At 41.7% G+C, this 25990-nt stretch overlaps 1 protein-coding gene and 1 pseudogene across 3 annotated transcripts in view; one reads left to right on the top strand and one right to left on the bottom strand.

The window, feature by feature from the left end:
• Window positions 1–15949, bottom strand: part of ZFR (zinc finger RNA binding protein) — a gene marked incomplete at its 5' end in the record, with an annotated part of 76904 nt that extends 60955 nt beyond the window's left edge. For both annotated transcript variants that reach the window (XM_079703763.1, XM_079703764.1), the window contains 2 exons: window positions 15510–15609; window positions 15913–15949. In XM_079703763.1, the coding sequence (XP_079559889.1) occupies window positions 15510–15609; window positions 15913–15949 (137 nt within the window). The remainder of the gene's footprint in view (window positions 1–15509; window positions 15610–15912) is intronic.
• Window positions 15950–23576: 7627 nt separating this feature from the next.
• Window positions 23577–24464, top strand: LOC307051322 (eukaryotic translation initiation factor 4E type 2-like; annotated as a pseudogene). Its single transcript has 2 exons — window positions 23577–23702; window positions 23838–24464. The product of its transcript is annotated as a eukaryotic translation initiation factor 4E type 2-like (transcript).
• The last annotated feature ends 1526 nt before the right edge of the window (window positions 24465–25990 follow it).

Here is a 25990-nt window from a genome sequence, read left to right as displayed (position 1 = left end):
AGGCTACATGGTTATGTAAAATTCAGACAGTCTTGAATTCCTATACTGTTTCCATTCATCCCACTGCTCTTTATCGAGTATCTGTTCACATTTCATGGTCCCCAAAACATGTCCTATAGGACAAAAAACAAAAGTTGGAGTAGAATAGGAATGTCAAGTACACTAGGCAGGCAATTTGACTTATACTGCCACTGATCTTTTTTTTTTTTTTTTTTTCTTTTTTTTGCGGCACGCGGGCCTCTCACTGTTGTGGCCTCTCCCGTTGCGGAGCACAGGCCCGGACACGCAGGCTCAACGGCCACGGCTCACGGGCCCAGCCGCTCCGCAGCATGTGGGATCTTCCCAGACCAGGGCACAAACCCGCATCCCCTGCATTGGCAGGCGGACTCTCAACCACTGCGCCACCAGGGAAGCCCTGCCACTGATCCCTAGGGCTGTCTAACCTAACCTGTTCTGTAGAGCCAGGTCCCTAACCATCATCTGGGCTGGAACCACATGCTCCACCAAAGCATCATGAAGAATGACGATCCAGTCCCAGTTCCCAGGGGGTCAAGGGTTAGGGCAGCTGACTATTGTTCAGAATAAAGATTCTCTGATTTGTTATCTTAGACCCATCTGGGAAATTCTCTTCCAATTTCAAATACCTTTAGGAAAACTACCTTTCACATGACATAGATGACCAGACTGGACTATAGCCGTTCAATTAAATATCAAGTAGCTAAGTCTAAATAAGTAAATTAATTTTTAAAAATTCAGGTCAAGTTCAAATTAGTTTACATAAAAATTAGTCTTAAGTTGGAACAGTTCAAATCAAGGTTTTTGCCTAGTCTGGGGTGTGAGAATGAAAGGTGTTAAATTATATCCCTACATAAAATGTAAGACTTAACTGTCTTTAAATGATTTCTTAAATAGGGAATTCCCTGGCGGTCCAGTGGTTAGGACTCCGTGCTCTCACTGCCAAGGCCCTCAGTTCAACCCCTGGTTGGGGACCTAAAATCCCAGAAGCCGTGTGGCCAAAAAATAAATAAAAATAAAAAAAAAAATAATTTTTTTTCTTAAATAGAACAGGACATAAAATCTCAAATCTTATGCCATAAAAAATAATTTGTGAAATATGAGAAGATTTTCACTTACTAAGCATCCAGTAGAGCAGAAGCTTTTACTTAGAAGGTAATATCCTTTGTGAATAAATTAAATCTAATCAGCTTCAGTCAGTTTTAAACTGGGACAAATTAAATAATAAATTATGAAACAAACATATAAAAACAACATGGGTAAGAAAGTTTAAGAAACCATCAGACAGGGACTTCCCTGGTGGCGCAGTGGTTAAGAATCCGCCTGCCAATGCAGGGGACACAGGTTCGAGCCCCGGTCCAGGAAGATCCCACATGCCACGGAGCAACTAAGCCTGTGTGCCGCAACTACTGAGCCTGCACTCTAGAGCCCGCAAGTCACAAATACTGAGCCCATGTGCTGCAACTACTGAAGCCCGCGTGCCTAGAGCCCGTGCTCTGCAACAAGAGAAGCCACCGCAATGAGAAGCCCGTGTACCGCAATGAAGAGCAGCCCCCACTCGCCACAACTAGAGAAAGCCCGCGTGCAGCAACGAAGACCCAATGCCGCCAAAAATAAATAAATAAACAAACAAACAAACAAAATGATACCAAAAAAAAAGAAACAATCAGACATAAAATGGAAGGGTATTTCTCTTGGCGGTGCGGGGGGGGAGAGTACTTAGGAAATTATTAATATTGAAGAGTAAAAACATCCTTCATATTTCTGAACTTAAGCTGGAGGTTAATGGTCTGCTCCCTACTTGCTTACCAAAAAGTGAAGCCAGCCAGAAGCCTTACCGAAATAAACGGCCAGCTAAAATCACCAGATGTTTAAAGAAAGCCTACTATAAACTGCAAAAGGAATAAGAATGAACCCATGGGAAATGGATATCTCAAAGCAACAGATAAGAATTTTTAAAATCTCTAATTTGTATCCATAAAACAAGAATTTTACACTAGTTAGAAGATAAAGCTGAAGGACATGGACAAGATAAAGACAAAAGAAAAGAGAAAGGATAAACATAGCAGGTCTAATACTCCAACAAGAAGGAATTCTAGAGAGGAGAAAAAAAGCAGGTGGAAGAAATTAAGAAATTTCCCACTCTTGAAGGGAGGCCCGTATTTTCAAATTCAAATATCTATGGAGTGCAGAACAGAATGAAAGAACAACACTGAGAGACATATATTGATAGCATTTCGCAACAGCTCAAGACAAAAAAAAAAAGATCCTTTAAATCTCCAGAGAGAAGAAAAACAGATCACCTACATACAAGTAAATGAAAATCAGACTTACTGATAACACCAGTGGCTGGAGGACAATAGGGTAATGTCTTCAAAATTCAAGGGAAAATGATTATCAATGTAGAATTCTGCACCCAGTTAAACTATTAATGCAGAATAATGATTTTGACATTCAAGGTCTGAAGGAGTTTACCTCCCACATGCCTTTTCTTAGGAAGCTACATGAAAATGTACTTCAGCAAAAAATAAAACAAGAAAGATATCATGGGATCCCACAAACAGTGGATTCAAACTCAGGAGACAGATAAAAGCCCAGGTCGGCAGCTATGCAGCAGGCCCAGAAGGCAGTAAGTTTATGAGACTGAAATCAAAGGAAGGACAGAAGCCTCCAGGAGAAGGATGTCTAGGAAAACAGACGACTGGACAATAGACAGTAGACCAAGAGCCTGGGAAAATCTCATGATATAATCAAGGCACCAAGAAGATTTGTGTGAAAAAAAAGGGTAATGAAAGACTTCAGGAAATATGAAACTGCTCAAGAAAAGTCATGATCTCAGTTGAGCAATTAGTAGGGTGTAAAAAAGGAAAAATCTGTTTGCACTTGACCCTGGAAAGATTCTCTATTAAGTGATACAGGGTTGTAAAAATGGACTACATGAGGAATTCTAATCATAGAACAGTACTTGGCTCCAGAGTAAATACTATTTACAGTCATAATAATGAAAGTTTTCTGCTTTAAGGTTTTAGGATCAACCTAAATTACGGAAGATAAACTATGATTACAGAACACAATGTAAGTGTTATTACAAGAAAAACGAGAGCTGGGTTGGGGGATGGGGTGGAGAAAGAGGGAAAGTAAAGCACAAGGGTTTCAAGATTCTTAGAGAGTACCAAGATACTGTCTACCTTTGATGGAACTAGAATTGGTGTGTATTGTTTGAAGTAACAGAAATAGCCATATCACTGAACCTGGGAGGAGAAATGAGAAGCATGAGAGAGTATGTATGAAATCCTAACCATGATTGTAAGAAATCAAACTATAATGCATAAAGTTGATAAATTAAGACATAAAAAAAGCAGCATACTGTTTAGTGATATGGAGGTTAGAAATAAAACCAAAATGCGTTAAAGGTGGGGAACTGTGAGGCAGGGAGAAGGAAAACAAGGGACTGTTGTTTTCATTAAGCCCTTCTATACTATTTTTAATTAATTAATGCATTACTCTGGGAGTAATGAAAGATAAGCAGAAAGATATCAGAATAGAATTCTCAAGCTGGCAACTTCAATGACCAACAAACCAACCCCGAATTTAAATACTCCTTTCTAGTTATCCCAACACAACTCTAATATCTATATTTCTACATTTCTGGCCCCAACCCTAATCTATATCCAACTTTAGGCCCATCTTTAAGTGCTTTTGAATTCCATTAATATGACCTGGCTTCATACTACACTACTAAATTTATAGTCACTACTGAAATTAAAATAACTTATGTGTACAAATGGCTCGTTCGCATAAGCGGCATCCTACACCTCTGTTAGTTTCTATACAACAGTGGTTCTCAAAATGTGATCCAAGGACTGCTGAGGGTCCCTAAGACCGTTTCAGAGGGCTCAGGAGGTTGGTTCTCCCTTTTCAATTACAGATTGCCTTCATATATTTTAATCCGAACAATTTACTGCAACAGACTAAATGCAGAAGCAGGTATGAGAATCCAACCATCTTAACTGGGATATTAAAAAGATTTGTAGAGGGGGCTTCCCTGGTGGCGCAGTGGTTGAGTCCGCCTGCCGATGCAGGGGACACGGGTTCGTGCCCCGGTCCGGGAAGATCCCACGTGCCGCGGAGCGGCTGGGCCCGTGAGCCATGGCCGCTGAGCCTGAGCATCCGGAGCCTGTGCTCCGCAACGGGAGAGGCCACAACAGTGAGAGGTCTGCGTACCGCAAAAAAAAAAAATTGGTAGAAATGTTAAACAATGCTTCTCATCTTACTACTTTTTCAGTGGTTGGAATATAGTTATTTTTCATAAAGATTTTTTGGTTAGCATGTAGTGGGTTTTTTTTTTACTATTTTAAAACAATTTAATAAATATTTTTAAAATTTCTAAAATAGTAAATATTAGTACAATCCACATAAGCAAAAGCTTTTGGGGGTTTTTAATAATTAGAGGTTAGAAGGGTCCCCAAACCAAAAAGTTTGAGAACCACCATTTTACAATACAGAACATTAACTTAGAGTCTGTAGTGGTATTCACCATTCATTTTCCTGCTCTTTATTTACTGCCCCTTTAAGCAAAATGTTTCCTTCTATCTTATGACATGGAAACAGTACTTGTTCTCAGGTAAAATGAGCACTGCAAAAGTGGCCAGAGCCCCAAGTCTGTGCCTACAGCTGTATAATAGTCTTATCTAGGGCTCCAAATCTTCTCCCAGTTTACCCGGTGTGCTGCTGTACAAATATCATTTTCTATGTTAGCAGAGACATCAAAGGCATAGGGAAGTAATGGCTTAGAATTTTGGAACTCCCACACACAACTAACAGAAGGTGAATTAGGAAAAAGCCCACTTCCCCCTTTAAGGGAGAACTGTAAGGAAACTTTCCTGTCTCAGCCTTGGCTCCAAGTAAAGGCGAGAAGCCTCTCCTGATAATTCTTAACAACAAGCCAGCACTCCCCTACTTTGGGCTCTGGAATTCACATTAGCTGACCAGGAAAACTAACTACTTGGTTTGGCGTTTATTTATTTATTTATTTCCTTCCAGGTACCACAAAATGCTCATTCCTCTCTAATGCTACCATGTTCCAAAAAAGAGGAGATCTCAATCAAAAATCACAAACAAAACCCATAAGGAAACAAGATACTAGGAGCAAGAGTTTGAGAAAAAAAAAAAAAAAAAAAAAGACTACAAGTATTAGTATTGGATACGAAATATAAAATAAGTACACTTAAAGAGACTATGAAAACCAAGACCAAGAACTAGGAGTCCAATCAAAAACAACCAGATGAATTAAAAAAAAACCAAACAGAATTTCCAGAAATGAAATACAGTATATAAAAATTATAATCAGGGGCTTCCCTGGTGGCGCGGTGGTTGAGAATCCGCCTGCAGATGCAGGGGACACGGGTTCGTGCCCCGGTCCAGGAGGATCCCACATGCCGTGGAGCCGCTGGGCCCGTGAGCCATGGCCGCTGAGCCTGCGTGTCTGGAGCCTGTGCTCCGCAACGGGAGAGGCCACAGCAGTGAGAGGCCCGCGTAACGCAAAAAAACAAAAAAAAAAAATTATAATCAGAAACTCAGAAAGGCATTACGTAACTGATCAGACATAGCTGGCAAAAAAAAAATCTATAAAAATTACTCAGAAGGCACACAAAGAGATGAAAGATATTAAAGAGATTAAAAGACCAGGAGAAAAGAATAAAAAATGGTAACTTACAACTCATTGGAGTTGCAAAGGAAGAAAACGGGAGAGAGGAAACATCTTAATAGAATGTCTGATATAACAATCCTCAGATCCAGGAGCCCCCAACTAACCCTAAGTAGAATTAAATAAGGAATTCTCACCAAGACGCATCTGAGTGAAACTGTAAACACCAAAGACAGAGAAGCACAAGTAGCTTGAGGAAAAAAAATCCCTAGAAACTAAGTGATGACTTCTCAAGAATGAGAAGGGTGAAATGAAGATATTTTGAGATTCAAAAAGAGAGAAAAACCAAAAAAACACTGTTATCAGTAGACCCACATTAAAGGACATTCTCAAAGATTTACTTTAGGAAGAATGAAATGATCTCACAGTGAACGAATGTTAAATAATAATAAAAAAAAGTGGTCAATACGAAGGCAAATTTAAATACTCACTAGCTATATAAAACAATAATTTTGTTCAACAACGGTTGTGGGGTTAAGAACATCTGAAATATAGTACAACAAAAGGACAAAAATCAGGAGTGGACTGACCAAAGTTAAAACATTTTAAGTCCTGGTATTGTTTAGGAGAATAAAGGTGATGATTAACTTTAGACTAAGTGAAATATGCTAAATTTCTAGAGGAACCACTATAGGACAAATGCAGAATATTTCTGAAAGGCCATGAGGGAAACAAGTCTCAGGCAAGAAAATGTAGGCAGCTCCTGTCACTTACATTATTAAATGTGCTTTTTCTCCCCTGGAAAACATACTTTGTGTTTGTTTCAATTTTGCATAAAATGGTAAAGTCACTGATAAAACTATTTTTTTCTGTCTTTCTCTTGGCACACAAAACACAATTTAACCTTTCCATTAGTCCAAACTTAATGCTGAACATTGCTGGACTTCTCTAGGTCAAATTATGGCATTTTACGTATCTACAAAATCACTGACAAATTTATCTTTACATTTAGTATTTTATAATGTTGAGAATGATGCAAAATTAAACTTTCTCACGGAATAACCGCAAAGACAAACCACCTTTAAATATTCCTTAAACTTGTTATTGTAATGTCATGCTCCCATTAACCTTCACAGTGCCATTAAAACAATAACTGCATCATTGTAGAATTTTAGAAGAAATTTAGATTCAGGCTCTATTTTCTTCTTAAAAACTAGAATAAAATAATCCTAAAATTTCTACCAACTCTTTAGATGGGTAGACTACAAGGGAGGGAGGGTGGTTAAATATCATATGAAAACCGTTGACAGTTTTCTTGACATCTTTTAACTCCCAACATACCAGGAGAAATATCATTTGGGTCCATTGGACCTCTTACATTTTCTGTATTTTTGAGGTCATTTGACAATTTACATAAGAATAAGGGATAATGAAAACACTATTAGAAAATTTTAAATACAAAGTACAGTAAACCCAAATTTTTATTCCACATATACACAAAATGCACCACGTTCTCTGAACGTGACTGCTCATCAACTTTCAGGCATGAACATGGAATATGTCCATCTCATAAATGCTAATTCCACATTTCAAATATTTCTCTAATGAGTTCTAACTTACCATTACTTTTGGTTCATCTTCCTGCATTTGAATTGTCAAAATGCAATGCTTAAAAAAGTTTTGAAATGTTTTATGGCTCATATTTTGTTGAAGAGAGATGGTCAGCTACTTTGCTCCATAACTGTAAAACATTATCAGTTTTTTGCTTTGGAATGATCTAAAGAATCTTTTAATTTCTACACCATCTATTTCCTTCCAACTACCTTTGTATACATATCTGCCTTAAGCATCTGTCCACTAATGAACCATATCGAGTAAATTTTGGTTCACAAACATCACAAAACATGAAAGATTTCTGCCACATATACTTTTAGCAAAATGGGATGTTCTGGAACTTGTCACAGAATATTACATAATGAAGTCCTTCCTGTTAACTAGATGAGAATACCTTACTTTCCTTTTTTATCCTTATAAATATATTGTTCACTCACTGATTCTTCAGTTTGAAAACAATCATCTAGGACATTGTATCTATAGACTCTTAGGCTGAGATTTTGCTTATACAATCAACTTCACCATTATCATTTGTCTAGAGTGGTGCTATTTTTGTATTCATCTTATTTAGCTAAGAGTTGTCAAATATCGTCTTGTGTTAACTTTCTTCTCTTTGCCAGTATGAACAGAGAATGAGTAATTCTGACTCCTCAACTGTGTTGAAAAAACTAAAAGCCAACTATTAAAGACAGCGTCTCTCCTTTCTTTCATACCTTCTTGAAAGACGATGCAATACTTAAGACAATGCAACATCCTCCGATTATTTCACTATTGTACTATCCTTCTAGGTCAGAGGTCCTCAACATTTTTGGCACCAGGGACTGGTTTCGTGGAAGACAATTTTTCCAAGGATGGGAGGGGGCGGTTCAGGCACAATATCTTTTCCCAGAAATAAAAAATGAATTAAAAATTTTATTTTCATTTAATTGATCTTCAAAAACAGTGCTTCCGAATACTTTAAGCCCATTTAACCTCTAGGACCCTCAAGAATTTATTTGTGGATAAACAACTGTATAGCACAGGGAACTACATTCAATATCCTGGGATAAACCATAATGGAAAAGACTGTGGAAAAGAATGTGTATGTGTGTATAACTGAGCCACTTTGCTATACAGCAGAAATTCACACAACACTGTAAATCAACTACACGTCAACAACAGCAACAAAAAAATTTATTTGAATACTAAATTTGACTACAAGACCTATCTTATGCAAAATTTTATGCTTGTCTTTCTGTAGCTCCAAACGATCAAATTCTAGTTTTTCTATACTGGCTGCCCATGAAAATTATACCAAAGATCTTGCTAACTATCAATCCTTTATCCAGCCTCTCTAAAACCCTAACATTGCTGATTACTCCATCTTCTTTTGGTTTTTATGAACATTACATTCTCCCAGCTCTCTCCCCACCCCGACCCTGTCCCAGTATTTGCTTCTTTCTTTGGCCCTACTTTAAACACAGATGTCCCCCAAGTTTGTAACCATGGCTCTCTGTTCTATTTTTTTTCCCACTCATTCAAAAAATGTTTACTAAATGTTTGATTTATGACAGGCACTGTACTTTCTCTGGTTTCATCCATGCTCACACCTATAATGGTGGATCACCACCATATGGATGATACTCGGATTTACACTACAACCCTTATCCCTCTTCTGAGCTCCATTTCCAAATGTCTACTGAATATAATATTAACATTGATGGAGATATATGTATGCAGGGGCTATTCTGAGCACTTTACAAATTTTATCTCATTGAATTCTCAAATCACAATGGAGACTGTAGAGGCCTCCAGGGATGCTGATAGTGTTTTTTTTTGATCTGGGTGCTGGTTATACAGGTGTGTCCAGCTTATGACATTTCATCAAGCTATATTCTTATTATATGTGCAGTTCTTTTTATATATACCATACTTTGATGGAGAATTTTTTTAAAATTTCAATCCTATGAGGTAATTATTAGTATTATCTCTAATTTATAGATGAAGAAACTCAAGTACCAAAGGACTGTTTGCCCAATGTCACATGACAAATAGTAGAGGGATCCTGGATTCAGCTCAGCTAGCCTGACTTCAGAACCCACCAACTATCAACCATATCAAGAATTTAATTCAGGTAATTCCCTGGCAGTCCAGTGGTTAGGACTCTGCGCTTTCACAGCCGAGGGCTCAGGTTCAATCCCCGGTCTTGGAACTAAGATCCCGCATGCCACGCAGCGCAGCTGGCGGGGAGGAGTGGGGGCTGGATTTAATTCATTCCTATCTCGGCTCAACACACTTTGTCTACAATGACCTTCCCTCCATTTTCAGAATTAAAGACCATAAAGCCTACCTCAAACTCCATAGTCAGAATCCTCCAGTTCCCCATTTTAGTATTTCATTAAAACTCAGTTATGATCGCTATCATGGCAGTTACTTGTAGGTATACCTGCCCCTACCCTCATCCCCCAAGAGTGTAAACTCCTTGAAAGCAGGGACTATGCATACTGTAAGTTACTCCCTATGAACGTATTTTAATGTATATATTACATGAGGAGACTAATACTAAAACAACAAAAAAGCCCAGTGTTCTTTGCTTCATTAATTCGCCCTCTGTAAGGATGAATTAAGAGCTGCACTGCACACAGCTTTCACAAAACACTAAGAAATGTTATACTCAGAACAACGACCCTAATTCTGATACAGTGATGCCAAGGACAATGTTGTTGGCGCACTCCTCACCTTTAATCTCATTCTAGTAATCCTAATATACTTTGTCAATTACTACATTTATAAGCCCAAGGACTGTCTTCTGATTATCCTGATGGTGTACTTCTGAATAATAATTTGGTTGATTTGCTTTTTTTGACACATACCTCTACTTAAACAGCTATATATTCTAATCCAACTGCCCATAAGCATACACCTATTTCTGGGCTATTTTAAGCCAATGATCTATTTGTCTATCCCTCTACCAATACCACATTTTCCTGTTTAATAACATCTTTTGATCCCTGCTAATACAAGACCTTCCTTATGATATCTTACAAGACTGTCATGACTACTTTTGGACAAATACTCTGTTCACTATCAACATGAGAACTCCTTTATCAAGTTACCCCAAAAAGCCTGTTGTGATTTTTATTGCAATTACATTAAACATATAGACTACTTAGGAGAAAATCGATAACTTGATAGTATTGATTTTTTTCACTGCATGAACACAGCCCATCTTCAATTATTTGTCTTCTTTTATGTCCTTTATAGTCTATTGTATTTTTTTCTTAAAGTGTTTCATATATCTCATTAGTTTTACTTCTACTTAATAGATTTTGTGGCTATATAAAAAGGACTTATTTGAAATTTGATAATCTAATTCAACATTGCTGAAACAGGAGTGATCTCAGATCCAGAAAATTTGAACTCATTATTTCTCATATTAGTCTGTTGATTATAATCATGTTGCTTGCAAATAATTAAAAACTTGGAGGTCCCTATTAAACTGACATTGAAACTGAAGCCTCCAATTGATACTCAAGTACCTACTTTTAAAACATTTGAGATTATGAAGCTCTAAATATTAAGTGTATGATAGCCATCAACTAAGGAGAGCTTTTAAAACCCTTTTAGTATTATTACACAAATCTCTATAGAAAACTAGCATTGGTAAAATGCCTATTGAAAATCAAGCACTAGGCTAGGAAGGTTTATATTTAATAACTTCACCTCAAAGCAAGTTAGTTGAGGAAACTGAGTTGTAGAAAGATTAGGTGACTTGCATAAGTATCTGAACAGATAGAGTTGAGATTCAAATCCAAAGTCTGACTAGCTCAGGCCCTTTTCATTATAGTATACTGTGAGGCAGGTTATAAAAACACAGTCAGGCATACACCTTAAGCATTCTATACAGGGCTATTCTCCCTCATCCTACTCTTAAGGCTATTAATAACACATACAGGATATATCATCATTGTAAAAGCACTATTCCTTTCGGAAAGAAAATTTTCATTATTTCAAATTCATTCATGCAATATGAATCCTAAGATCTCTGATTCAACAATGGAGGAGCTGATATAATTAGCAGTTGCAGTAAATTTTTTTTTGGTAGAGCCAGTAAATTTCCATCACTAAGATCGGTTTCAAAAACCTGTTCACCTGGTTTTCTCACCATCTCAGTTAGTGATTACTTCTTTCTACCTTACTAGTGTTACTTTTATTCTTTCCTTCAAGATACAATATTCTTAACTCTACGTTCAAATAAAAAGCAAAAAAGAGAAGGAAAAAAAGGAAAACTCACTGGGCAATCAACCTACTCAAGTTATCTTAGTGATGTGAAAAGATGCTTATCCTTCAGGAACAGATGTCCTAAAGACATCTCAAGAATCACTAGATGAGATGCCTTCTTTTGACTAACAGATGCTTAATTTAAGCTAATGTCCAGACAACAGTCGAAATCCACTTAAACATTTATTATTTAACAACATTTGCTGAGATCCTAAGAACATGGGGGCAATTATTTTGTACCGTTATACAATCATTACTCTATAAAGTTTCTGAACTCAATTAATTCTAGATATTAAAAGGGTAAAAAAAATGTTGCTGAATGATTATTTTAAATAGCTAACTTTATTGAAGGAAGAATAACATTCAGATACCAATGATACACTAAGAGCTATAGATAGAACAAAGAAAATTAGTTTAAGCACAAGCTAAACATTTAGGTTATGCAGGTTAACAGACAAGCGTCTTGAGTAGATACAAAGGTGACAAGAACGATACGACCAAGGCTTTTCTAAAGAATACGAGAAACTAGCTGTTTAAAACTCTCAAAGAAAAAGTTATGTCCTATTCATAGTGGGATATAATGGGATTACTTTCGTTTATATTACATATACATAGCATATTTGTTTATGCCACAAATCCCCTTCAAAAACTGAAGAACCCCTATGAGAACTTCTGTAAAACTGCCAATGAAGAAGGAAAAAAAACTGATTTGATCCTATGATACTGTTAATTAGAAAGTTTTTTCCACTGAGAGTTATCTTTCTCACGTTCTTTGCTACCCTAAGTTCTTACAACTGTTGAAATCATTTTTTTCAAGATTTATTATAAAATGTCTGTCTAAAAGTTTTTAAGTATATCTTCTCAAACAAAAAAGGTACTCTACTGAAGTAGGTACCTCTCTAACCAAGTTCCCTTTCTGCCATGAAGCCATTCCTATTTTTTCATCATGCTTGAGATCTGCCTTGTCCTACACACCCCAAATTAACATTCTACCAGAAATATATACTTATAAACACAATAATTAATACCTAAAACCTTTCTGATTTTGTCACTGCCAAGGGGAAAAAAGCACATGAAAGGTAAGAAAATGAAAAGATTACATTTGCAACAGTGGCAAATGGCGCCAATAGGTTTATTTACTAGTCTTAAAAAAATACAGAAGCAGGAAGAAAAGCAATCAGTAGCTGATGGAACCTGTAGCACAAAGACTGAATAAATGCTTACCACAAAAATATTTAATATGTATTATACAAAAGAAAAACCTGGTTTATCTAAAGGTTATCAGTAGTAGAACTTATAAGAGATCTTTACAACATCTCTTAAAGAACTTTGGTACTTAGTATGCCATTATAAATCTCAAATATTAACAAGCAAAAAGAAAGTCTAAATTTAAAATAAATTTAATCAAATACCTCACATAGTGGTAACCAAGAAAACTAAGAACCGGAATTAAATCTAGACTTAGAATAGTTACTCTCAAGTTATCTGTACTCAACGACAGGTGACGCAACTATTCACATAATCTACAGGTAAATGTTTAAGATCTCCTTGAGTTTACATCCTTCAAAAAAAATTCTTTTTTTGCAAAGTAAGCCTTGGTCTTCCATGTCTCAAAGTTACATTTTAATGATTTCTAGACAGGAAGAAAGATGAGCACCATCACTGTATTTTTTGCATATGCTTTTATTATTAATGCTATTTGTTCATCTTCCTTGAACCAAGGTATTAGCATTACTGGACCTGATTTCTTTCCATTAAAGACAAACAATTCTATATGGTATGTTATATACAAGGACAGAGCATCTTAACAATCAGTTTTGCCAATACATGCATAAATAAGTAACGTCAAAAGACTAGTCTTTTCTCATTAGACACACATATTAACAAGCAATTTAATACTCTGGATTGCTGTTACAGTTTACCGAAACTTTATAAGATTCAAAGCCAAAGAAAAACTAGGTACAGAAATTCTGTAATAGTTTCCTATACTGGGATAAAATACATACATGCAAATATTTGATCAAAAAATGATTATCTTTAAATTGGCATTTCCTCCCCTCATTTCTATCTATAGGTTTGCATTCGAAAAAATATTTCAAAACTGCCACAAAGAACAAACCCACTACATTTTCAGTAAACAGTTAATAATCCAACAAATCTATCACTCTGCCCACAGTAACAGAAAAATACTGTGTAAAACAATTAAAACTTAAATGGTTAAATACAGCCTTGTGTAGGACACACAGTACTTGGTAGCAGTAGATTTACGGCACAGTGCTGGTTAGCTATATCTTGTTTCCCAGAAAAAGAAAATGGCTTGATTTTTCTCTCTCTCCACGAAAATTATTTGCTCTTTATTAAAGTGGCTGGGACTTTGTTAGTTGTTTAATTATCACAATTTGTAAGTAAAGAATTGTTTAAAAGTTTGAAAAGCCCCAAGATCATGCCCCAATAATTTGTCATCTCAGTTCTTTTTCTGGAAATAAGCTTCAAGGCAAAAGAGACTTGTAAAAAAATGCCACATGCGTTCAACGCATTTGACAATTAGTAGAATATTAATTTCATCAATAAAACACATTTACACATTTTAACATGTCTTAAAAATCAATGGGGTCTTAAGCACTGACTCATATTTTAACTGGTAGTGATTTTTTCAGTGATACATTAGATAATGATACCCTTCCTTTACAATAAATGGTATCTTATAATTCCATGAAATATGACAACTCTGTTCCTCAGAATTACAAGTTTTAACCGAAAAAGATAGCCCAATTTTACAGATGAGGAAAATGAAAGACCAAATAAGAGATGTCCCCAACGTCATTAAAATCCGGAGCAAAAAAGACTGGAACCCAGGTCTTCTGGTTCCCAGTGATGTCCTTTCCATTAGACAACCCGCAGCCTGAAGTGAATGAGGTGAGAAAACTACCTGGGTTTATTAACCAATAGCTAAGTTACCTAGTACACAGGTATCTAATATAATCTCTCTCTATAAAAAGCTGATCACTTAGGAGCCCTGAACGCTTACGGCCTGGGTCTAAAGAGACCGTCTCAGACTGACTCAAAAGTAACAACAACAGAATCCAGTGTTTTTCTTTCTTTTGATAAGATATATAACGAACTACAGAAACTTCAGAAATTAGAGCTTCCCTTAAGTAAGAGATTTCATAGGGTGCATTTCACTAACTCGGCACCTCACTTGCACTTTTCATTTCCCTGGAGGGGAAAGACCCGCCAAGGGAAATTACTGGCCCACCTGGAGCCTAAACGCAACAGCTAGAGCAAAGCTGTGGGCTCATTTATCAGCACTAGAAACTTCGCACATCTCTCCCAGTCTACCCGCCACACAATTCACAGGTGGTTGGTGTGTTTACTTCTCTCCCTGAAGGGAGAACTAAAGGAACCAAACGAATGCAATGACACCCACAGTCTGTTTGCGGGGATCGGGTGGAGGGCCAGGGGAGACCACGGGACGCAGGAGAAGGCACCCGAGAAAACAACACGTTATCCGGGCTCGGGGAGCCGGAGCACCGGGCGGCGGCGCGACTCCGCACTCCCCGAACGGCGCCCTCGGCCACCGTCTCCTTCCTCAAGTGGGAGGGGGATCGGAGGTGGGCACCGGCCCGGCGGGGGCGGGACCGGAGGCACCGCAGGGGCCGCGGCCTCGGCTCCCTCCCTCCCAGCCCGGCGGGGGTGGCGGCTCGGCTCCGAGGCCGCGGGAGGCCATTTTAGCTGCGGGGCCGCCTAAGGCCCGGGAGGCCCTCCGCCTCACCGTCTCCCGCTCCCGCCCCCACCGGGGCCGCTGCCCGCCCAGGGTCGGGCGAGGCCGCGGGGCTCGGCCTGCCGCCGGCCGGCGCTCGGAGTGGGGGGGGGTGGGGCACGGGGGGGCGGCGGGCGTGTGGGCGTCGTGTCGGCGGGATCCGGGCGGAGGGGCGAGCAGGGGGAGAGGAGGGAGAGGGCGGGGAGCCGTTACCTATACTGGGCCGCAGCCGCCGCCGCCGCCGCCCCGCTGTGGGTGAATCCAAAGTAGTTGCCGGTCGCCATTTTGGCATCTTCCCCCAGCCGGCTGGGCACTGCGGCGGGCACGGAGAGTCGGGTCCCATGGCGGGAGGAGAGGCGCGGAGGAGCAGAGACGCCGAGGGAGGGAAGGCGGGGGAGAGAGAGAGAGGCTCCGTGAGAAGCCGCCCTCGCCGGGCCGGGCCGCGCCGCGGCCGCGCCGCCTCCCCCTCCCGCCTCGCACTCCCTCACTCACTCGCACGCCCCGGTGGCGGCCGCCGCCTCCTCCCCAGAGCCTGCCCCAAGCCCCCGCGCCTCCCCGCCGTCCCGGGCCGGGGAAGGGGCCACGCGGGGACCCCGACGGGGCACATTATACTCACCATAGGTGAAAGAAACTACAGGGCATATGGGAATCATGGGCTCGGGCTGCTGCTGCTGAACTCTGAACTCTCACCCGCTGCCTCCCTCCTCTGCCCCGCTCCTCCTCAGCGGAGAACAGACCGCCGCCTCCCGCTGCACTGCGCAGGCGCCTCCGCGCTCGGCACCCTGGGAGCTGTAGTCCCGCCGCCTTCGCGGCTCCGACGGGCGCGTGCCGGGCCTCGGCCGAGGCGGGCCTGGGGCGTCCTGCGGGGAAGGCGAGCTTGGTCTCCACCATGGTGGTGGCGAAGGCGATCCGAGCCGCGCCGGCCGGGAGAGGGTGTCGGCGAGAGTGACCCGAGAGAGTGACGTCTGCCAGCCTTTTCTTCTTACTTTTCACTTCTTTCACTTTTGCGTGTGCATTTGTTCTCTCCCTTTCGCCATTCTCCATCGTGCACTTTTCACCAGGACTTGAGCTGGACTAATTTGGATTTTTCCTTATTTCTCGCATTCCCGCTTCTTGTCCTTAGCCTTTAAAGTGGAGAAGGAAAGACGGGGAGAAGAGAAAGAGAAAAAGAACGGCAGGTGTGCTATTGCGTTGGATACCCCTTCCGAGCGCTTCTCTTGTGGTCCCTTCTCCCACTCGCACCCACCCCTTGATTCCTACAGCGTGTATGGAGCCCTCACAAAGCGTCAGGCCCTCTTCTGGGTGCTGGAGATAGAGCAGTGAGCAAACCAAAGTCCCTGTTCACACGGAGTTTACCTTCCGGGAAAGGGGAGGGTAGGCGGCAGGAGGTTCAGACAATAGCCAAATAAGTACGGTGTCGGCTGGTGATGGCAGCCGGAAGAAGAAAGCGTGGTAAAGAAGTTAGAGAGCGAGAGAGGTGCTACGTTATGTAGGGCGTGGTTAGTGCAGCCAACGGGGAGAGTCGTGAAGGAGGTGAGGGGGCAAACCTCGTTGACAGTCGGGGGGGAAAAGACGGAAAATGGAGGGTCCTAAGGCAGGCGTGCTCAAGAGCAGCGAGGAAGTTAGGCTGGCTGGAGTCGAGTGACGGGGAGTCCAGATCACAGAAGTCCTTGGTGAGAGTGCTGAATCTTTCATGGTAAGGACGGAAGGATACTCTCCCCACCGTGCAGCCGTGTCTTTGTTCCCTCTGCTTTCTCACTGTTTTCTCTTTACTTTCCCTGTGCATTTTCAACCATTCTCTTTCCTCCTGCAGTCCCTCTTCTATTCCTCCCACCTTACTTCTTTCCTGCCTTCCATCAGTGCCTAAGTGATCCATTTCACCTCTTCCTCACCTTGTCCACAGCCATCCCCCAGACCCTCCGCTACTCGCCTCTCTGTATTGGATCCGAGCTGGATATGAGCATTAAAAAGAAACACAAAGGGTGAATCAGAACTGACTCACTAAGTTTAGGGCCTTATCCCACCTTCTCATGCCAGAGCAGAGACAGTACCTCAGTTCTTATTTGTGCCAACCCTGCTCCCCCATACCTCCTACAAAGGTACAGTTTCTAAAATCCTGTCTGAATTATCCTCTTATTCATTTCAAAAGAGAGAAAATGTAGAATATTTGAGAAAAATCAATGTCATTGTTTTTCAGAATACTGATGTTTCTCCAGGCAAAAGTTATTTGTGCTCCAAGTGTATTGCTAGGAAAAAAAAAATCTCCTACACATAAGATATTAGAACTGCATTTTAAACGTAATTTGCCTTGAACTTCATGGAGCAATCAAGCCTTCAAGGCGCTGACTGTAACTGCTTTGATAAATTTGCACTATTAGTTACTAGGCTATTTGACTAAAACTGGAGGAGAAAAGTCAGGTGTTAATCACCTGCCCAAGAAGATTCTTTTTTGGCCAATTTTGTGCTTGGTTGCTGGGCAGGCATTTAGAGGATGGAAGAGGGTGGGCTGCAGGCACACCCCAATGAGCAGTCAGGTAACTAGAAAGAGGGAGGCATGCCTCTTCTCTTTGGTAACTGTTCCTAAAGGTTAGGGTAGGTGTGGCAGCAGGAATGGCCTCAACCTGCCCCTGATTTGGGATTATTTAAGGAAGGAGTTTTGGACAGGGCTTGGAATCAAGAAAACTTGGGTCCTTTTCCTGGGCATTTAGTAGTGGAATGACCTGGGTACATTATTTCACCTTTCTGAACCTGTATGACAGGAATAACAATAACGCTCACAGGATTGTGGTGGGGATTAAATGAGGTAGCATTTCTGTAAAACAACGGTCATTTACACTTCAGCCAGAGTGATGAGTTCAAAAGCAAAATCTGATCAAACGCTTCTGTGCTTCGCCTCCCTCTTAGCATAAAGCAAAACTTCCATGTGGTCCACAAGCCCTGTGTAGTGTGTCCTCCCCACCTTTTCAGCATCTTCCTCTTTATTCTCTCCGTTCCAGCTTCCTTGGCCTCCTATTTACCATGCCCTGTCCCACCCCAGGGCTTTGCACGTTCTCCCTGCCTAGAATGTTCTTCCCTCCTCTCTTCACCTAGTTGACACTTGTGCTTCAAGATCTCCACTCAGGACTTCCCTGGTGGCGCGGTGGTTAAGAATCCCCTTGCCAATGCAGAGGACACGGGTTCGAGCCCTGGTCCCGGAAGATCCCACATGCCGTGGAGCACGTGAGCCCATGCGCCACAACTACTAAAGCCTGTGTGCCTAGACCCCGTGCTCTGCAACAAGAGAAGCCACTGCAATGAGAAGCCCATGCACTGCAATGAAGAGTAGCTCCTGCTCTCCGCAACTAGAGAAAGCCCATGAGCAGCAACGAAGACCCAACACAGCCATAAATAAATAAATCTATTTTTAAAAAATGATCTCCACTCAGTCAACTCCTCAGCCTCAGTCAACTCCTCAGCCTCAGTCAATTCCCTGACCCCCTGAATGGATCAGACCCTTATTATGCTTCACACTTAGTTGCCTTTGTCACAGTTGCAATCTTACACTTACCGTGTGATTATTTGATTAATATGTACTTCCCCCATCAAGCTGCAGCTTGTTGAAGGCAGGGCGCTAATATTGGGTGCCTGGTGATAGAACTTATTTAATGAATGAACCAGGCTGCGCACAGCTTAATCTTTCTTGGATGATTCAGAAGGCAGTTCAGGAACCTGTAGTGCCTGCCTCAGCATCATCATGAGAAACCTTAATCAGCATCTGAGGCCAAATGAGGAAATGTCAATTGGCAGACCCAGAATAGGTGGAGCTAGCCTGAGAAGACCTGCACCTAAACTCACCTGAAATATATCTGTTTGCCTTTCCTCACACCTTTGAGTCAAGGACTGGTATCCTGAAAGGCCTTCTTACAACACAAACATGTCAGCCAGAAAGAAGAATATATAAGCTACTCTGTATTATGAGGAGTATGGCATAGTGAAAAAGACTCTGATGCTGGACTCAGCTGGCTTCAGACCTCAGCTCCGTCACTCAGTGCTGTAACTCACCTCTGTCACAACCTCTTCGTGCCTCCTTTTTCTCCTCTGTAAATAGAGATGATGAAAGTACTACCTACAGCAGGGGGTTGTTGGTAGGGCTTAACATCGTCCTAGATATGAAGCTCCTAGGTTAGTGCCTGCCCACTATAAGCACTTTGTGAGTGTTGGCTATTATTCCAACCACCACCCATTCTTATTACAATCAAAAATGAGCCAAAGGATGGGAATATTTTTTGTAGAGGGAGGGAGAGACCAAGCCCACAGGGCATAAAATGGGAGGTACCTAGATAGGGAAGCATGCAAGGGGAGGTGAGGGACAAGCAGCTGCTGCTTCCTCCTTGGTCCTGGAGCCCAGGGAACAGAGCAAGGAGGCCAGGAAGCTCCTGTGGAACCTGTGATCCTCTCCCAGGAGAGAGAAGTACAGTCATTGCACTTGGGACTAATAAATAAAGGTAGGGGAATGAGGCTCAGACTCCAGGCATTCTGGAAACTTATCAGCACAGGCAGGTGGCAGCGGGGGAGGGGATAGCATGTGGAGGACAACAGGGCCAGGCTAGGGAGCTGACCCAGCTGTCCGATTAGTTCCTAAGGGCCAAATGGGGTAGGACAGTGCTCACAGTTCAAAGGAAAATCTCTGACTCTCTTTAGGAAATCCTTATCAGAAGGACCCATTCCAGCCGGTGGGGTGTGAAGGTGAAAGACCAGGAAGCAGGCCCGTCTCAATTCCTCCCTCCCCACCCCTTCTTCCCTCCCTCTCTCCCCTCCCTTCCCTTCTGCTCTCCTCCTCTCCCTTGGAGGAATTACTCTGTGGTCTGGGAGATATGCTGAGAGATATTCTTTAGAATCCAGTTGAAGTTTTTTCTTGAGTTTTGGCCAGTGGATGGTGGATGGTGGATAGACTGATGGATACATGAAGGACTTTAAAAGAATTAAGGAACAAACTGAGAACCGTGATCCAGGATCAGATAGTAGGGTAATCCACAGAGATAACATGTATCCTTGATAAACACAGCGACAGCTGCTGGTGTGAAAGGGAAATTTAGTGCAGAAGATGATGTATTTATCTCAGTAAGAGAGTTTATGATATAGTGGTTTCTTCTAGGACCAGGTTGTTTTTTTTTTTAAATAAATAAATTTATTTATTTTTGGCTGCGTTGGGTCTTCATTGCTGAGCACAGGTTTTCCCTAGTTGCGGTGAGCAGGGGCTACTCTTTGTTGCGGTGCACGGGCTTCTCACTGTGGTGGCTTCTCTTTTTTTGGAGCACGGGCTCTAGGCGTGGGCTTCAGTAGTTGTGGCACGTGGGCTCAGTAGTTGTGGCTTGCGGGCTCTAGAGCACAGGTTCAGTAGTTGTGGCACACAGGCTTAGTTGCTCCACAGCATGTGGGATCTTCCCAGACCAGGGCTTGAACCCATGTACCCTGCATTGTCAGGTGGATTCCTAACCACTGTGCCACTAGGGAAGGCCCTAGGACCAGGTTTTATGGGTTCAAATCCTACCTGCACCACTTACTAGTTGTGTAGATCCAGGGCAATTTATATAACCTCTCTGGACCTCAGTTTCTTCAGGAACTAATGATGCCTAGTTTATATGATTGCTGTGGGCATTACATGAATGAATACATGTAAAGTTCCTGGAGCATTACTTGGCACATGGCAAGTGCTCAAAGCAATCCTTTTGGTTAATACCAGACGGAATAGATATTAAAGGATTTCTTGGCATAGACAGTCAGTTTCTGATTTCTCTCACCCTATTATACTAATTTTTTTCAATTTAATTTTTTGAGATATAATTCACATACCATAAGATTCACTCTTTTAAAATATTCAATTCAGTGGCTTTTTGTAGATTCACAAAATTGTGCAACTCTCACGACTGTCTAACTTCAGAATATTTTCATCACCCCAGTAATAAATCCTGTGCCCATTAGCAGTCACTTCCTATGCTCCTCCTCTGAGTCGCTGGAAACCACAAATCTACTTTCTGTCTTTGTGGATCTGCCTATACTGGACATTTAATATAAATGGACTTATACAATATGTGGCATTTTTAGCTGGCTTCTTTCATTTAGTCTTATGTTTTCAAGTTTCATCTATGTTGTAGCATGTATTAGTGCTTCATTCCTTTTTATGACAATAATATTCCATTGTTTGGATATACCACATCTTGTTTATCATTCATAAGTTGCTGGACATTTGGTTTGTTTCCACTATTTGGCTATTAAGAATAATGCTACTAGATTGGTTCAAGATGGCAAAGTAGGGTGACATGTGCTCACTTCCTCTTGCGAGGGCACGGGAATCACAACGAACTGCTGTACAATCACTGACACGAGGACACGGGAGCTCACCATAAAAGATACCCCACATCCAAAGACAAAGGAGAAGGCACAATAGACAGTAGGAGGGGCACAATCACAATAAAATCAAACCCTATAACTGCTGGGTGGGTGACTCACAAACTGGAAAACACTTATCAGTCTTCCCAACCTGGGGGTCCAGCAATGGGAGGAGGAGTTCCTAGAGAAGAAGACTTTGCAGGCTGGCGGGATTTGACTGCAGGACTTCGACAGGACTGGGGGAAACAGAGACTCCACTCTTGGAGGGCACACACAAAGTAGTGTACACATGGGGACCCAGGGGAAGGAGCAGTGACCCCATAGGAGAGTGAACCAGACCTACCTGCTAGTGTTGGAGGGTCTCCTGTAGAGGCGGGGGGTGGCTGTGGCTCACCATGGGGACAAGGACACTGGCAGCAGAAGTTCTGGGAAGTACTCCTTGGCATGAGCCCTCCCAGAATCCGCCATTAGCCTCACCAAAGAGCCTGGTAGGCTCCAGTGCTGGTTTGCCTCAGGCCAAACAACCGACAGGGAGGGAACCCAGCCCCACCCATCAGCAGACAAGCAGATTAAAGTTTTACTGAGCTCTGTTCACCAGAGCAACACCCAACTCTACCCACCACCAGTCCCTCCCATCATGAAGCTTGCACAAGTCTCTTAGATAGCCTCATCCACAAGATGGCAGACAGCAGAAGCAAGAAGAACTACAATCCTGCAGCCTGTGGAAGGAAAACCACATTCACAGAAAGATAGACAAAATGAAAAGGCAGAGGAATTGTACCAGATGAAGGAACAAGATAAAACCCCAGAAGAACAACTAAATGAAGTGGAGATAGGCAACCTTCCAGAAAAAGAATTCAGAATAATGATAGTGAAGATGATCCAGGACCTCGGAAAAAGAATGGAGGCAAAGATTGAGAAGATGCAAGAAATGTTTAACAAAGACCTAGAAGAATTAAATAAAAAACAAACAGAGATGAAAAATACAATAACTGAAATGAAAAATACACTAGAAGGACACAATAGCAGAGTAACTGAGACAGAAGAATGCATAAGTGACCTGGAAGACAGAATGGTGGAATTCACTGTTGTGGAACAGAATAAAGAAAAAAGAATGAAAAGAAATGAAGACAGCTTAAGAGACCTCTGGGACAACATTAAACGCAACAACATCCACATTATAGGGGTCCCAGAAGGAGAAGAGAGAGAGAAAGGACTCGAGAAAATATTTGAATATATTACAGTTGAAAACTTCCCTAACATTGGATAGGAAATAGCCACCTAAGTCCAGGGAGCGCAGAGAGTCCCAGGCAGGATAAACCCAAGGAGAAACACACTAAGACACAGAGCAATCAAATTGACAAAAATTAAAGGCAAAGAAAAATTATTGAAAGCAACAAGGGAAAAACGACAAATAACATACAAGGGAACTCCCATAAGGTTAACAGATGATTTCTCAGCAGAAACTCTACAAGCCAGAAGGGAATGGCAAAATATATTTAAAGTGATGAAAGGGAAGGACCTACAACCAAGATTACTCTACCGGGCTTCCCTGGTGGCACAGTGGTTGAGAGTCCACCTGCCAATGTAGGGGACACGGGTTCGTGCCCCAGTCTGGGAAGATCCCACATGCCGCGGAGCGGCTAAGCCCGTGAGCCATGGCCACTGAGCCTGCACGTCCCGATCCTGTGCTCCACAACGGGAGAGGCCACAACAGTGAGAGGCCCGCATACCACAAAAAAAAAAAAAACCCAAAACATTACTCTACCCATCAAGGATCTCATTCAAATTCGACTGAGAAATCAAAAGCTTTACAGACAAGAGTGGCGACGGCGGCGGCGAGAGGATGAACAACAAGTTCGACACCTGCATACGGTAACAGAGCCCATGTTGTAGAGTTGCGAAGATGCAATGAGATTGAAAGATGACGACAGTGGGGACCATGACCAGAATGAAGAAAACAGCACACAGAAAGATGGTGAGAAGGAAAACACGGAATGAGACAAGAGTCAGAGCAGCAGCAAGAGGAAGGCTGTTGTCCCTGGGCCAGCAAAGCACCCCCTGCAGTATAACTACACTTTCTAGCACTCCAGGAGAACCCCTGGCCATCCCACCAGCTCACAGAGCTATGAACAGAATATCAAACAGATTGGCACCTTTGCCTCTGTGTAGCAGTTCTGGAGGTTTTACAGCCACATGGTACGTCCCGGGGACCTGACAGGCCACAGTGACTTCCACCTCTTCAAAGAAGGAATTAAACCCATGTGGGAGGATGATGCAAATAAAAATGGTGGCAAGTGGATTATTTGGCTTCAGAAGGGCTTGGCATCCGGTTGCTGGGAGAATCTGATCCTGGCCATGTTGGGGGAACAGTTCGTGGTTGGGGAGGAGATCTGCGGGGCTGTGGTCTCTGTCCGGTTTCAGCAGGACATTATTTCAATATGGAATAAGACTGCCAGCAACCAAGACACCACAGCCCGCATCCAGGATACGCTTCGGCGAGTGCTTAACCTACCTCCCAACATCATTATGGAGTTCAAAACCCACACCGAGAGCATCAAAATGCCAGGCAGCCTGGGCCCCCAAAGGCTCCTTTTTCAAAACCTCTGGAGGCCACGGTTGAATGTGCATGACCCTCTCCCTCTCTGGATGGAACCATCATTGAAGCTGGCATCATCGGAGTCTCTTGTTCTGTTGGCGTGCTACCTGGAAGACCCTTCTGTCCTGGACAAGAGGAATTGGAAGAGCATTTTATGTTTTAAGAACAGGCTGACACGCAGCAGCTACAACAACAGCTGAGATCACTTAATAAATGGTGCTAAACTAAAAAAAAAAAAAAAAAGCTTTACAGACAAGCAAAAGCTAAGAGAATTCAGCACCACCAAACCAGCTCTACAACAAATGCTAAAGGAACTTCTCTAAGTGGGAAACACAAGAGAAGAAAAGGACCTTCAAAAACAAACCCATAACAATTAAGAAAATGGTAATAGGAACATACATATCGATAATTACCTTAAACGTGAATGGATTAAATACTCCAACCAAAAGACACAGGCTTGCTGAATGGGTACAAAAACAAGACCCATATATATGCTGTCTACAAGAGACCCACTTCAGACCTAGGGACACATACAGACTGAAAGTGAGGAGATGGAAAAAGATATTCCATGCAAATGGAAATCAAAAGAAAGCTGGAGTAGCAATACTCATATCAGATAAAATAGACTTTAAAAGAAAGAATGTTACAAGAGACAAAGAAGAACACTACATAATGATCAAGGGATCGGGCTTCCCTGGTGGCGCAGTGGTTGAGAATCCGCCTGCCAATTCAGGGGACACGGGTTCGTGCCCCAGTCCGGGAAGATCTCACATGCTGCGGAGCGGCTGGGCCCGTGAGCCATGACAACAGTGAGAGGCCCACGTACCGCAAAAAAAAAAAAAAAAAAAGTGAATGATCAAGGGATCAATCCAAGAAGAAGATATAACAATTATAAACATATATGCACCCAACATAGGAGCACCTCAACACATAAGGCAACTGCTAACAGCTATAAAAGAGGAAATTGACAGGAGCACAATAATAGTGAGGGACTTTAACACCTTACTTACACCAATGGACAGATCATCCAGATAGAAAATTAATAAGGAAACACAAGCTTTAAATGACACAATAGACCAGATAGATATAACTGATATTTATAGGACATTCCATCCAAAAACAGCAGATTACACTTTCTTCTCAAGTGTGCATGGAACATTCTCCAGGATAGATCACATCTTGGGTCACAAATCAAGCCTCAGTAAATTTAAGAAAATTGAAATCATGTCAAGCATCTTTTCTGACCAAAATGCTATGAGATTAGAAATCAGTTACAGGGGAAAAAAAGTAAGAAACACAAACACATGGAGGCTAAGCAATATGTTACTAAATAACCAAGAGATCACTGAAGAAATCAAAGAGGAAATCAAAAAATACCTAGAGACAAATGACAATGAAAACACGATAGTCCAAAACTTATGGGATGGAGCAAAAGCAGTTCTAAGAGAGAAGTTTATAGCAATAAAAGCCTACCTCAAGAAACAAGAAAAATCTCAAATAAAGAATCTAACATTACACCTAAAGGAACTAGAGAAAGAAGAACAAACAAAACCCAAAGTTAGTAGAAGGAAAGAAATCATAAAGATCAGAGCAGAAATAAATGAAATAGAAACAAAGAAAACAATTGCAAAGATCAATCAAACTAAAAGCTGGTTCTTTGAGAAGATAAACAAAATTGATAAGCCTTTAGCCAGATTCATCAAGAAAAAGAGGGAGAGGACTCAAA

Source organism: Hyperoodon ampullatus (assembly GCF_949752795.1).
Source record: "Hyperoodon ampullatus genome assembly, chromosome: 4".
In the NCBI taxonomy this organism is placed as follows: domain Eukaryota; kingdom Metazoa; phylum Chordata; class Mammalia; order Artiodactyla; family Ziphiidae; genus Hyperoodon; species Hyperoodon ampullatus.
Note: the sequence above shows the minus strand (reverse complement) of the source record. Positions and strands in the feature narration are given on the sequence as shown.